This window comes from Camellia sinensis, chromosome 11 (genome assembly GCF_055761805.1).
Source record: "Camellia sinensis isolate YWXY chromosome 11, ASM5576180v1, whole genome shotgun sequence".
Classification (NCBI taxonomy): Eukaryota; Viridiplantae; Streptophyta; class Magnoliopsida; order Ericales; family Theaceae; genus Camellia; species Camellia sinensis.
The window spans coordinates 34,211,346-34,225,236 of record NC_138971.1 but is presented as its reverse complement, the minus strand read 5'-3'; the positions used below and the strand labels follow the sequence as shown (position 1 = coordinate 34,225,236).

At 42.0% G+C, this 13,891-nt stretch overlaps 1 protein-coding gene across 1 annotated transcript; it reads left to right on the top strand.

The window, feature by feature from the left end:
* Positions 1-7,232: 7,232 nt before the first annotated feature.
* LOC145802243 (uncharacterized) lies at positions 7,233-7,967 on the top strand. Its single transcript, XM_082894928.1, has 2 exons — positions 7,233-7,630; positions 7,700-7,967. The coding sequence occupies exons 1-2, from the start codon at positions 7,233-7,235 to the stop codon at positions 7,965-7,967; spliced, it is 666 nt and encodes a 221-aa protein (XP_082751054.1).
* The last annotated feature ends 5,924 nt before the right edge of the window (positions 7,968-13,891 follow it).

Genomic DNA, 13,891 nt, shown 5'->3' with positions numbered 1-13,891 from the left:
CAATGTGATCTTGTAAGCAGCATGAGTAGTGTACATATAAAGTTAGATACAAGACAAACAGATATCAATGACAATGAGATTATAGCATCCAAGCACACATAAAACCAAGCACTCACACCTACTCAAGGAACAAGTAACTATCTAGTGATCGAGCATGGCACCCAAGGTCTTTCTAAGGAACTCAAACCAAAGAAGATCAAGGGGTTTTGTAAAAATATCAGCTTTTTGATGCTCAGTGGGTACATGCTCAAGAACAACAAGGCCCTTTTCCACTAACTCTCGAATAAAATGATGACGAATGTCAATGTGTTTAGTGCGAGAGTGTTGGACAGGATTTTTTGAAATATTTATGGCACTTGTGTTATCACAGAAAAGAGTGAGAGTGTTCTGTTCTATGCGATAATTATGAAGCATTTGCTTCATCCATAGCATTTGTGCACAACAACTCCCTACAACTATGTACTCAGCTTCAGCAATCGAAAGAGAGATGGAATTTTGCTTTTTACTATGCCAAGAAACCAAATTATTCCCAAGGTAAAAACAACCTCCGGATGTACTCTTCCTATCATCAGCACACCCTGCCAAGTCGGCATCAGAAAAACCAGTAATTTCAGTTGTAGTATCAGTAGAAAACCAAACCCCATATCCCAATGTCCCATTAACATATTTAATGATGCGTTTGACCGCAAGAAGATGAGACTGTTTAGGACTGGCTTGGTAACAGGCACAAATACCTACACTGAAGGCAATATCAGGACGACCGGCTGTGAGGTAAAGAAGACTCCCTATCATACTCATATAAAGGGTAGGATCAACATCAATACCAGAGGAATTTTTGGAAAGGTGAAGACTGGTGCTCATGGGAGTACGGGCATGTTTGGCAGACTCAAGACCAAACTTTGACACAAGATTTTTGGCATACTTAGTTTAAGAGACAAACATTCCAGAAGGAGACTATGTAATTTATAGCCCAAAAAATAAGACAACTCTCCCATCATGCTCATCTTAAACTCATATGTCATGCAATCCGAAAAATATTTCACAAGATGATCAGCAGTGGATCCAAATACAATATTATCAACATAAATCTGAGCAACAAGAATATGAGACTTAGCATGTTTCACAAATAGATTCTTATCCACACTGCCCCTTTGAAAGTCATTATCAAGAAGAAAGGTAGTAAGTCTATCATACCAAGCCTGAGGGGCTTGTTTCAACCCATACAAATCCTTGTCCAACTTGTAGACATGGTTTGGATGGTTTGGACATTTAGGGTCCTCAAACCCTTTTGGTTGCTCAACATATGCCTCTTCTTTCAAGTACCCATTCAGAAAAGCACTTTTCACATCCATTTGAAACAATTTGAAACCAAGAAAACATGCAACACCAAGTAAAATACGAATAGATTCGAGACGTGCAACTGGGGCAAACGTCTCATCATAGTCAACACCCTCTACTTGTATGTAGCCTTGAGCAACCAACCTAGCTTTATTCCTAACCACTGTACCATTCTCATCAGATTTATTTTTAAAGATCTACTTGGTACCTATCACATTCATGTCTCTAGGTCTGGGAACTAGAGTCCAAACATTGTTACGTTCAAATTGACCTAATTCTTCATGCATAGCATTGACCCAACTATCATCTAGCAAGGCCTCTTTAAAATTCTTAGGTTCAATTAGTGAAACATAACACATATGTGATACCTCATCCCGAATCTGTCTTCAGGTTTTCATTCGATCCGATACACTTCCAATCACCTGTTGAGCTGGATGGTTCAATTTCACCCTTGCTGATGGTTTGAACTCAGGACTTGCAGTGACAGAAGGATCAGGAGTGATATCTCTTTGTGCACTCTTTGGACTTTGACTTACCTGTGAGGATGGTGCTGTCTCAACTTCTTATGCTTGGACCTCAGCTTCTCTTTGACTTTGTGGTTCAGTATCCTGGATTGGAGACTAACCATTGTCATCCTCATTTGTTGCTGGAGTAGGAGAACTTGTGTCATCTATAACCACATTGATTGATTCCATTAAAGAAGAAGTTCGCAGGTTATAGACTCGAAAAGCCCCACTGGTGGTTGAATACCCTAGAAAAATACCTTCATCATTTCGGAAGTCAAATTTTCCCAACGGCTCTCTATCTTTGAAAATGTAACACTTACTCCCAAAAGTTTTGAAGTATTTTACATTAGGTTTCAATCCCTTCCACAATTCATATGGAGTTTGTAAAGTGTCGGGCCTTAAATACACGCGATTTATGACATAAACAACAGTATTTAGGGCTTCAGCCCAAAACTTTGGAGGAAGTTTCTTACTAAGGAGCATGACCCTAGCCATCTCTTGAACAACCCTGTTCTTCCTCTTAACAACTCCATTTTGTTGTGGAGTAATAGGTGCAGAAAATTCATGCTTAATTCCATGCATATCACAAAAATCCGAAAATGAACTATTTTCAAACGCATGACCATGATCAGTTCGGATTCTCATGATACGCCCAATGGAAACACCCTGTTCATTTTGGATTTTAAGGACTAAGGCCTGAAAAGCATCAAACGTATCATATTTTTCCCTTAAAAAATTTACCCACGAAAAACGAGTAAAATCATCATCAGTTAAAAAAATGTATCTTTTATCTCTGATACTTTTAGTGCGAGTCGGTCCCATTAAGTCCATGTGAACCAATTCAAGAGGACGTTTGATTGTAAAGCTGTTCACCTTTTTATGAGGGGCACGGGTTTGTTTCCCAAGTTGACATGGTCCACACGCATGATTCAGATTCTTACCCAATTTAGGTACTCCTCTGACAAGCTCTTTGTTGGCTATCTTAGTTAGGTCTTTGAAATTCATGTGACCTAATCTTTGATGCCACAAGTCAATGTTACTTATGATGGCTAAGTGACAAGTGAGATTATTAGTAGTAAAAATCCCATAGCAGTTATCAGATGTGCGAACTCCATGCAAGACAGTATTTCCCTTTTTATCCAAAATTTCACATTTATTTTTTGAAAACAATACTTCATGATGGGAATCACACATTTGACTAATGCTCAAAAGATTTGCTTTAAGACCATCAACAAGTAAGGCATTTTCAAGCTTGGGAAGATCAGCAACACTTATAGAGCCCTTACCAATGACTCTAGAAGTGCCGCCATCTCCAAAGGTAACAATTCCTCCTTCATATTTTTCAAGGGAGGTGAAGTAGGATTTGTTACCGGACATGTGATGAGACCACCCACTATCAAGATACCACATGTGTGAGTCACGTGCTTTGAGAGCAGTGTGAACAACTAAACAAGTCAAATCATCTTTTCTCACCCAAATCTTTTTGGTCTTAACGAAATCAAGTCTAGTGGTGTTGGTAAATGTCTTGGCATTGTGAACACCCTCACGAATCTTGGTATTCCACCTACACATGTAAGGTTGTCTCCTAACCCAAAAAGTATTTGAAGTTCTACCCTTTTGAGACACCTTACCAAACAATTCAAAGCTATGAGGACGAATGTGGCCATACCTACCACAGTGATGACAAATAAAAACAGGTTTTACCTCCCTTTTGTTGATCTTACCAACTTTAGGTAGATGAAGAGAGGGATCACCCTGGTCTACCTTCAACTTTCCCTTTGCTTGAGTCTTCAGGTCATGTGAAGTAGAGGCCTGTCCCTTGTGAGCTGTCGTACCATAGCCTAGCCCACTTTTGTCACAACCCATTTGTTGAGACCCGAGGATGTCTTCTAGAGATTTGGAACCTTTGTTCCACATGGTAATTGTGGCTCTAGGAATACGGAGTTCTTCATCTTTCTGACAGACTATCTCTTCCAATGTAGCTTGTGACATCTCAAGGCTTTCAAGCTTCTCATCATATATGGAATACACTTTCAGAAGTTCATTCCTTTCAGTTTCACAGGATAGAAGTTTTTCACATAGGTCTTGCCTGTCACTTGAGATCTTGATGACATTCTATTTTGCTGCTACAAGTTCTCTTTTTAGCATGGCATTCTCACTTTCACATGCTTTGAGCTTGAGAGAGAGTTTGTCGTTGATTTTGGACAAATTCAGAGATTCCTCGTAAACCTTTTCGTAAGCTTGTTGTAGTTCATCACCATTAATCTCATCATTGTCTTCAGATATTTCATCTTCCTCTTTTTGCTCTTCATTCTCCTTGACCTCATTCAATCTAGCAATTAAGGCAGGAAAGTTGCTGGATGGTGGTGAAGGTGATGATGGTGAAGGTGAGTCTCCTCTTTCATGAAATTGGCTCAGAATTTCTAATGCATTTTTAGCCTTTGTGCAGTGAGCAACCCGTTGCCGTTCTTCATCAGAAATTGCTCCACGAATAGTAATCAAGGCTCTCTGATTGCTTAGATTGTCAGCACTTTCTGTATCTTCTTCAATGGCTTGCCAGCCTTCTGGGTCAAAAGCTCTTAGAAACGCCCTCATTCTGATCTTCCAATACAGGTAGTTACTCCCATCAAAGGTGGGAGCATGATGCAGGTTCTGACCACGAGTTAATTCTGCTGGCTTTGGAAGAGGTTGAGTGAAAGTGGACCAAAATTCTATGAAAGCACTATCCCTGTCTTCATCGGATTCAGGTTCTTTGGGTTCTTGCTCCGACCCGCTTTCATCATCCCAAGTCACAGTGTAGACTTTCTTTCGATTCTTTTTCGAAGGGCATTCAAGGGGAATATGACCAAAGCCTTGACATTCATAGCACTTGACCCCTTGCCCCTTTACAATCTTCTTTTCAGTTTTTGGAGCAAGTTTTGGTGGAAAAGTTTTGGGTTTTTCATTACTCTTGTCTTTTGAAATAGGGTCTCTAAAATTAGGCTTCTTTTTCTTCAAATTTTTTTTAAACTGTTTAGTAAGCATAGCCGTCATCTCAGACTCTAAATCAAATTCAGTCTCCAGATTTTTTGCAGTCTCATGAGCACTAGTGAAAGCCACACTATCTTTTTGTTTTTTCTTTGAAATCTGGTGGACTTCATAAGTCTGCAAGTTTCCAACCAACAGATCAAGCTTGAGGGTATCAACATTCCGAGCCTCTTCAACTGCTATCACTTTTGATTGGAACCTCTCGGGTGAAGACCTCAAAATTTTTCCAACAACTTTAGCTTCAGGGATTTTTTCACCGAGTGTGAAACAGGAATTCACGATATCACTTAGTTTTGCATAGAAATCATCAAACGTCTCATCATCGCGCATAAAAAGGGTTTCAAGGGCGGAGGTGAGACGTTGAAGTTTTGACCTTTTGATAGAAGTAGTACCTTCGTGAATCGTTTCAAGAATGTCCCAAGCCTCTTTTGCTACCTCACACGTGCAAATATGACAAAATTTTTCAGGTATGACGGAGCAAAACAGGGAATTGAGAGCCTTACTGTTCCAACTCGAGTTTTGGTAATCAGTTGTGTCCCATTTATCAAGGGTTTAGGAATATCAACACCATCAATGGTGACAATAGGTTCACTCCACCCATAGATCACGCAGTGCCAAACTTTCTCATCGATGGATTTTAAAAACGCTCTCATACGAGCTTTCTAATAAGAATAGTTTTTACCATCGAGTAAAAGAGGTCTATGGGTCGAGTTACCTTCACGAATAGAACCCATATCACTAGTCACACAAAATCACACAGCTATAGTTTTGATAAAAACAAAGAGTGACCCGCTCTGATACCAATTGAAAATCCTAAGTGATTCGTGATTAGATCAAGATTAAAATATTCCAATTCCCAATTATTCAAAACACACAATATAAATCATCAAACACTTACGAAAGTGATTCAGATTGTTGTTTTCGGAATAAACAATAAATCGACACAAACGATTTTTACGTAGAAAAATCACAATTGAAGAGCCTTCAATTGTAATAAAAAACCACGGGCGAAATGCCACTAATCAATCCACTACTGAAGAAAGAAAGATTACAAAGATAACACACAAATTACCCAGTTTAGTCAATTTATCTTCAAACCTTCTGTAACTCTTTCACCAAGCCTTCGTCTTGGAATTGATTAATCTGAAGTTGAATCCACAACTTCACTTGTCGAATCAACGACTACGTACAGAATCAAACACTTTTGAAACTCTACGTTTGAATCTTTGGAATCCACCGAAGAATAACACTCTTGTATGTATTCAATCAACCTCCTTGATATGTGCTTCTCAATTCATGAGTTTAATACTCATTCAATTTTATCAAGGAAAACTCACAAAAAACCTCTAGAAGAAAACCTTAGAAAACCTCAAAGTAGATCTGAAAAGTAATCCCAGTTTTGGAAAAGAACAACTACTTATAGAAATCCTGGATTTTGAAGCTCGCTTGAGCGAAGCTTCTCTCGCTCGAGTGAGAACCTTAACTCGTGTGATTTCCATAAGTGCCTTCTTTCGAGCCACGAAACCTTCGCTCGAGCAAACAATTAACCCTTTCAGGTTTTTATGCAGACGCAGTTCTTCGCTCGAGCCACGCAGGCTTCGCTCGAGCGCACATTTATCTCTTTCAGATTTAAGCCAGACGCGGACTTCGCTCGAGCGAGGACTTCTTCGCTTGAGCGAGCAAGACAAAAACAGTATGGAAATTACAACTCAATGACTTAAACTTTGTTCATGGATTTGACAAGACTAAGGGACCTAACAGGTGGGATTACGGTTTTGATCCCAATGGATTTCGTGGTGACTGTTTCGGCGGATTGTGGGGGCGTGGTGCCAAAATCTTCGCTTATTTCAAATTCCCACATATCGCATGCGCGGGAGTTCTTTCCCCATCAGGATTTGGTGCCTAGTAGGCTGGGCTACTTTTTTAGAATAATATGGTAGCGGATGTAAGTTGCCATAATGAGAATGGGCCTACTCTTTCTATACCTAGTGTGGCTCAGTTAGATAGTGGGCTGGCGGAGCCTAGCCTGGGTGGGGTTTTCACTCGGTCAAATGTGTTCAATGAAAATGTGTGCTCTTCATCTGTTCCATTGGCTGACGAAACGGTGTAAGAGCTGGGGGCTGATCCTGCTCAATGTGGTGGCAGGCGATGGAAAAAACAAGCTCGTCACTGGGCTTCCGGTTCATTGGATACTCCTCCTCCTGTTGAATGTGTGAACCGAGCACGGGATTATGAGGGTGCAGGGATTTCTGATGTGGTTCTGGAATCTGGTAAACGGGTTTGCATGTCTTCGACAACTATGGCTCTGGTTGCCTGTTCTGACTCAACGGCGGTGGCTTCTTTTTAGCCCCAGCGATCGCCATGAGTCTCCTATGCTTGAACTGTCGGGGGCTTGGGAACCCTCGAACAGTTCGCTATCTTCAGTTTCTTCTGAAGGCTGAAGGTCCCTATTTGATTTTTCTTATGGAAACTAAGCTTCAAGTTCGAGATTTTGAAAGGATTCGTGTTAAATTGGGTTTTAGTGGTTGTCTTGCAGTAAACTGTTGCGGTTTATCGGGGGGTTTGGCCCTTTTATGGTCTGCTGATGTTAAGGTTTCAATCAAAAGTGACTCTGTCGGCCATATTAATGCTTTGGTGGCTGAGGGTTTGGGGGTACGGGCGTGGCATTTCATGGGGTTTTACAGACATCCTGAGGTAGTCAAACGCAGGGATTCTTGGGAACTCTTACGCCGACTTCATGCTGGTAGTAATCATCCGTGGTAATGCGCTGGCGATTTTAATGAAATTCTTTTTGATTCGGAGACGTGCGGTCTGGTTGTTCGAAATAGGTCGCAGATAGAAGCTTTTCGTCGGGTTTTGAGTGATTGTCACCTCTCTGATATGGGCTTTATTGGAGGGAAGTTTACATGGTGTAATAATCGTGCCTCAAGTTTGGTTCGAGAGCATCTTGATAGGGGATTGGCAAATGATGAGTGGCAAACATTATTCCCTGAAGCACATCTTTATACTCTTGTGAGTTCGGTGTCTGACCATTCTCCTATTCTTGTGGATTGTTTTGGATTGCGTCGGGTTAGGCCTCAGTCTGGTCTGAGATAGAGAAGAGTTTATCGTTTTGAAGCAATGTGGTTGTGGGAGGAAGTGGGTGAACAGGTGGTTGCCAATTGTTGGAATGATGATGTTTCTACCGCCAATGTAGATGGTTTACAGAGGAACATTGTTCGAACTAGTGCAAAATTGAAAGGTTGAAGCTGTAACCAGTTTGGACATCTTGAACATCAGTTGAGGGTAAAGACCAAACGTCTCGAATGGTTGCGTTCGCAGCCAGTTGTGTCTGAAGATATGTCCTCAAAAATTCTGCTGTTATGTAAGAACATTGATGAGGTCTTGGAGTGTGAGTCTGTCATGTGGTCTCAACGGTCTAGGGCCAATTGGCTGCAGCACGGGGATCGTAATACTCCTTTTTTTATGCAACAGTGTTGCAGAGACATTAAAAAAAACATATTCGAGGTATTAATGATAGTTCTAGGAGGTGGGTTTCCAAACCTTTGGCGATTGAACGAACTACTTTGGATTATTTTGGTGACCTTTTCAAGACCACTAGTTCAAGTTTTGGAGTGGATTTTCTAGAGGTTGTGCCTCCCATTGTCACTGAGGCCATGAATTCAACCTTACTTGCTTCGTTTATGGAGGATGAAATGAGGGTTGCTTTGTTCCAAATGCATCCCACAAAAGCTCCTAGGCCTGATGATAAGCCGGCTTTATTTTTTCAAAAATTTTGGCATATCACCAATAAGACTGTTTGTGGTGCAGTTTTGGGATTTCTCAATGGGGGGCAGGATGTTTCTTTGTTGAATGAAACCTTTATTGTGTTAATTCCGAAGGTGAAGGAGCCTAAATCTTTTTCGCAATTTCGGCCTATTAGTTTATGCAATGTGGTCTACAAAATAATTTCAAAGGTACTTGCAAACTGCCTCAAATTGGTGCTTCCGTCAGTGATTTCGGAATCTCAATGTGCTTTTGTGCCTGGTCGTCTCCTCACTAATAATGTTCTAATTGCTTTTGAAATTTTTCACTGGCTCAAAAATCGTCGCAATGGGTCTGATGGTTATATGGCTTTAAAGCTTGATATGAGTAAGGCCTATGACCGTGTTGAGTGGGCTTTTTTGGAGAGTATTTTGGTTCCTTTGGGTTTCGCTCCAGGGTTTGTCACTTTAATTGTGCAGTGTTTGTCCTCTGTCTCATATTCGATGCTTATTAATGGTGTGCCTTCGCCGCGCTTCTTTCCCTCGCGGGGATTGCATCAAGGGAACCCCGTTTCTTCATATTTATTTATCCTTATGCTTGAAGCCCTTTCATGTATGATAAATATTGTTGTTGGGCAGCAGTTGTTATCTGGTGTGAAGTTGAGTCATTCGGGGCCACAGGTGTCCCATCTCTTTTTTGCTGATGATAGTTTGGTTTCACAAAGGCGTCTTTTGATGAAGCTCAAGTTTTGATGTGTATTTTGAGTGATTTTGAGGAGGCATCGGGCCAGAAATCTATTTGGCTAAGTCTTCGGTATTTTTTAGCAAGAATGCTGGTGACCAATCCAAACAAGCCATTTCTCACCTGCTGGGAGTGGAGGCTATGGAAACAAATGGGAAGTATTTGGGTATGCCCACCTTTGTTGGTATATCAAAAAGGGAGGTTTTTGGGTATATCAAGACAAATATTTGGAAATGTTTGAATGGTTGGAAAGAAAATTTTTTGTCGGTTGCGGGGCGTGATATTTTGATTAAGGCCGTTGCACAAGCTATTCCTGTTTTCATCATGTCCTGTTTTATGCTTCCGGTGGGTCTTTGTTATGAAATTGACTCAATGATAAGTCATTTTTGGTGGGGACAACGTGAGGAAGAAAGGAAGATTCATTGGCTTAGGTGGAGCAAACTTTGCTTGCCCAAACAGAAGGGAGGTTTGGGGTTTCGTAGTGTTAGTAATATAATATAATACCTAAATATAGTGCAACTTTCGGTGGACATCATCATAGCATTGTTAGTAATATATAATTGTATATAATTGTAGCATGCTTTCCTTTACCTTTAGCATTTTCGGTGGGCATCCTCCAAGGCATCCGAGGCATCCATTTCTCTCTATAAAAGAGAGTGCCTTCTCTGTGTAATAAATATTCAATACATCAATAATAATACATACAATTTATTCTCTCTGTATTTCTCTCTTTATTCTCTCTTTATACATCAACTCTAATATGGTATCAGAGCAAGGTTAAGAATTTAGTGATTCCGCTTCACCGGCGGGCGGTAGCCTCGCCTTGGCCGTCCGCCGGACAAATCCAAATTTTTTAATTCTCTCTCTCCTTCCTCAACAAACTGATTCATCAACACCACCTAAGACTGGTGCTGCAGGCCTTTCCTTCATTACTTGTGGAGATTCTTTGACAAGTGATTGAACCCATGATAAATCAGGCTCTTCTCCATTGTTTCCAAGCTCAAATGATGACGATCTGCGAAGTCTACAATGGAAGCAGAATTGGAGCCAAGATCGCGCGAACTAAGGCTGCGAAACTGTTGTTGCCGCTTCTCACGTTGAGCAAGCATGGAAACCCGAGAGCCACACTCTCTCTCTCTCTCTCCATGGACCCAACTGTTGTCCGCCGCCGCCGCCATTATCACCCTCCTCCTCATCGCCGCCGTCTCTCCAGCCCACGCCCTCGGCGGCTCCTCCTCCACCATCGCCGTGATCTACGGCTCCGCCACCGTCTGCGGCATCGTCGCCGAACAAACAACCCGGCGAATCCAATGCTGGCGCAACGACCAGTTGATCGAAATCTCACCGGCGATCTCCTTCGACTACATCGCCGGTGGCCGGGATAATTTCTGCGGCGTGAAGTCCAGCTGGCTCTGCTCTCCTCTGCTGGGACTCCAATTTCATCTCCACGAGAATTTACAACAGCAGTTCGGTGCTCTTACAACACCTCACATTTGGGGATAATCAAATTTGTGCCCTGACCAATGGTTCTTATAATATATTAACTAAAGTTCCCACTATGTCCACTTTTGGAACCCACCCACGTGCTTTGTGTTGGGAGAGTTATTCTCCTCTTTTGCACAAACAAAGCTTACGGATATATTATTATTATTATGAAAAAAAAAAAAAAAAAAAACACCCACACAAGCCCATCAAGACTCCAGCTTGCGTATCAGGTAAAGCTGTGCAAGCCAACTTTCTTTATTTTATGTATATATATATATATATATATCTCTTTTTATTATTTATATTAAACAAAAAAAAAAAAAAAAAAAAAAAAAACCCAACAAACACACAAACAAAACCCCAACCCCATTTACCAATTTGCACAACAAACCATCTTTTCTTCATCTCAGGGATCAACCCTGATCACCTTTTTACACAAAAACAAAAAAAAAAATAAAAAAAATACAACAACACACATCCACAGGTGGGATTTTTCTTCTCTACTCTGCCGCCGGTCTCTTCTTCTTGCCTCCGTCCTGAGCGGCCCTTGCCGGTGCTGCCTCCGTGTGTTCCACGCCGCCGAGCACGTTCACTCCCCCATACTCCTCCACTGCAGCATACGGCGGACCTCCAAATCGGAACATCACAGTGGCCTTCCGCTTCAGCTCCTTGTTTTCTGCCCTTAGCACGCTTATCTCTGCTCGCGCATCCTTATACATGCGTTGGAGCAGAGCCAGCTGGGAGTTTAATTGCTGCACCTCATTTGTCCTACTCTGCAGCCGGTGCGACAAGTTTTTGACCGCCGTCATGGACTCCACACATGCCTTCAAAGTATACTGATTAGCCTCCACATCCGTTTGCACTGCCATTTTTTGCTCCACCGACTGCATCGGAAAGTTCAACGGAGCAAACCCAGTGGTGTTTGGTTGAGGTTCACGGGACACCGCACCAGTTCTCTCTCCTGTGGACTCGTTGAGATCGGGAAAGAGAGTAAGCAGCCCACGGGAAGACGAGGCCATTTTCTGGGCAACAGAGTGTTACAGAATATCTCTCGCCACAGAGTGTTACAGACTCTCTCTCTCAGCACAACGAAGAGTTTTTCAGAGGATTTCGCAGGTTTTTTTTTTTTTTGCCTCTGCCTCGGCCTCAAGCTCCGTCTTGGTTAAATAGCCGAGGCAGCCACGCGCATCGCGCGCCTCTTGACGCCAGACAAACGGGCACGCCAGCCAAGGCACTCACGTGCCTCGCCATCATATCTGGCACGCCTTTTGATGCATCGGGCACGCCTTTTGATGGCACGCCTTTTCACAAATTGGGCACACCTTTTGAGGGCACGCCTTTTGCGGGCTCGATATCTACATCCATGTATATTTTTTGGGCAGCCTATATACACACTCATACAGTGTCTTCTACCTCGGTCAGCTTTATCAATCCCTTTGTTTCAACCTCAAATAGGTTTCTATCTTCACACCTATTTGAGTTTGAGGGGGGGTTATATACAGTATCATGTATAAGTCGCTCATGGCGCACTATGCACCACCACAACCTCTGCTACAACGGTCCGACATGACCCCGTAAACTGTCTTCTACACCGGTCCAACATGACCCCGTAAACTGTCCTGCTACATCGGTCCGACATGACCCCGTAAACTGTCCTGCTACATCGGTCCAACATGACCCCGTAAACTGTCTTCTACATCGGTCTGACACGACCACACAGTGTCTTCTACAACGGTCCGACATGACCCCATAAACTGTCCCGACATTGATTCCGGTCAGCTTCTACAACGGTCCGACATGACCCCGTAAACTGTCCTGCTACATCGGTCCGACATGACCCCGTAAACTGTCCTGCTACAACAGTCTGACATGACCCCATAAACTGTCTTCTACAACGGTCTGACACAACCACACAGTGTCTGCTACAACGGTCCAACACGACCATACCGTGTCTTCTACAACGGTCTGACACAACCATACAGTGTCTCCTATCCTATTTTACTTTTATTTGTCAGTTCATTTTCTTATTTTGTTACTCTCTCCAAACTCAAGTTGGTTCCTATCCTCCTTGAGTTTGAGGGGGGCTGTTAGTAATATAATATAATACCTAAATATAGTGCAACTTTCGGTGGACATCATCATAGCATTGTTAGTAATATATAATTGTATATAATTGTAGCATGCTTTCCTTTACCTTTAGCATTTTCGGTGGGCATCCTCCAAGGCATCCGAGGCATCCATTTCTCTCTATAAAAGAGAGTGCCTTCTCTGTGTAATAAATATTCAATACATCAATAATAATACATACAATTTATTCTCTCTGTATTTCTCTCTTTATTCTCTCTTTATACATCACCTCTAATACGTAGTTTGGTGGCTTTTAATAGGGCGATGCTTGCAAAACAAGCTTGGCGGCTTCTTAAGTATCCTGAATCCTTGGTGGCGCAGTTGCTCAAATCTCGGTATTTTCCTACTTCCTCTGTTTTGGATGCTTCATTAGGTTGTAATCCATCTTTAACTTGAGAAGTATTCACGGTTCGAGATCTCTCTTACCATATGGGTTGCGATGGCGAATTGGTGATGGTCGAAGAGCCAAGATTTAGGGAGATCAATGGATTCCACATCCTTTGTCCTTTCGAATTATTTTTCCGCCTATGGACTTGTTGTTGGATGCAACTGTTTCGATTCTAATTGATAGGGATAGGGAATGATGGAATGAGGAGATCATCACTTCTATGCTCTCTCCGATTGATGCTTCTACAATTCTTGCCATTCCTCTTTGCCGAAATTGGCCCGAGGATACTCTTGTTTGGCATTACTCAAAGAATGGGATTTTTTCGGTCAAGTTGGCATATCTCTTGGAGTTGGCTACATCTAATATTGACATGAGTGCTGGTTCTTCAGAAGATGGGATGACTTCTGCTGTTTTTTGGAAAATGGTTTGGAAGTTAAAAATTCCGCCAAAAATTCGTGTGTTTGCTTGGAAAGCTTGTCTCGACATTCTGCCAGTTAAAGCAAATCTGATTAAGAAACGTATCCCTTTTACTGAT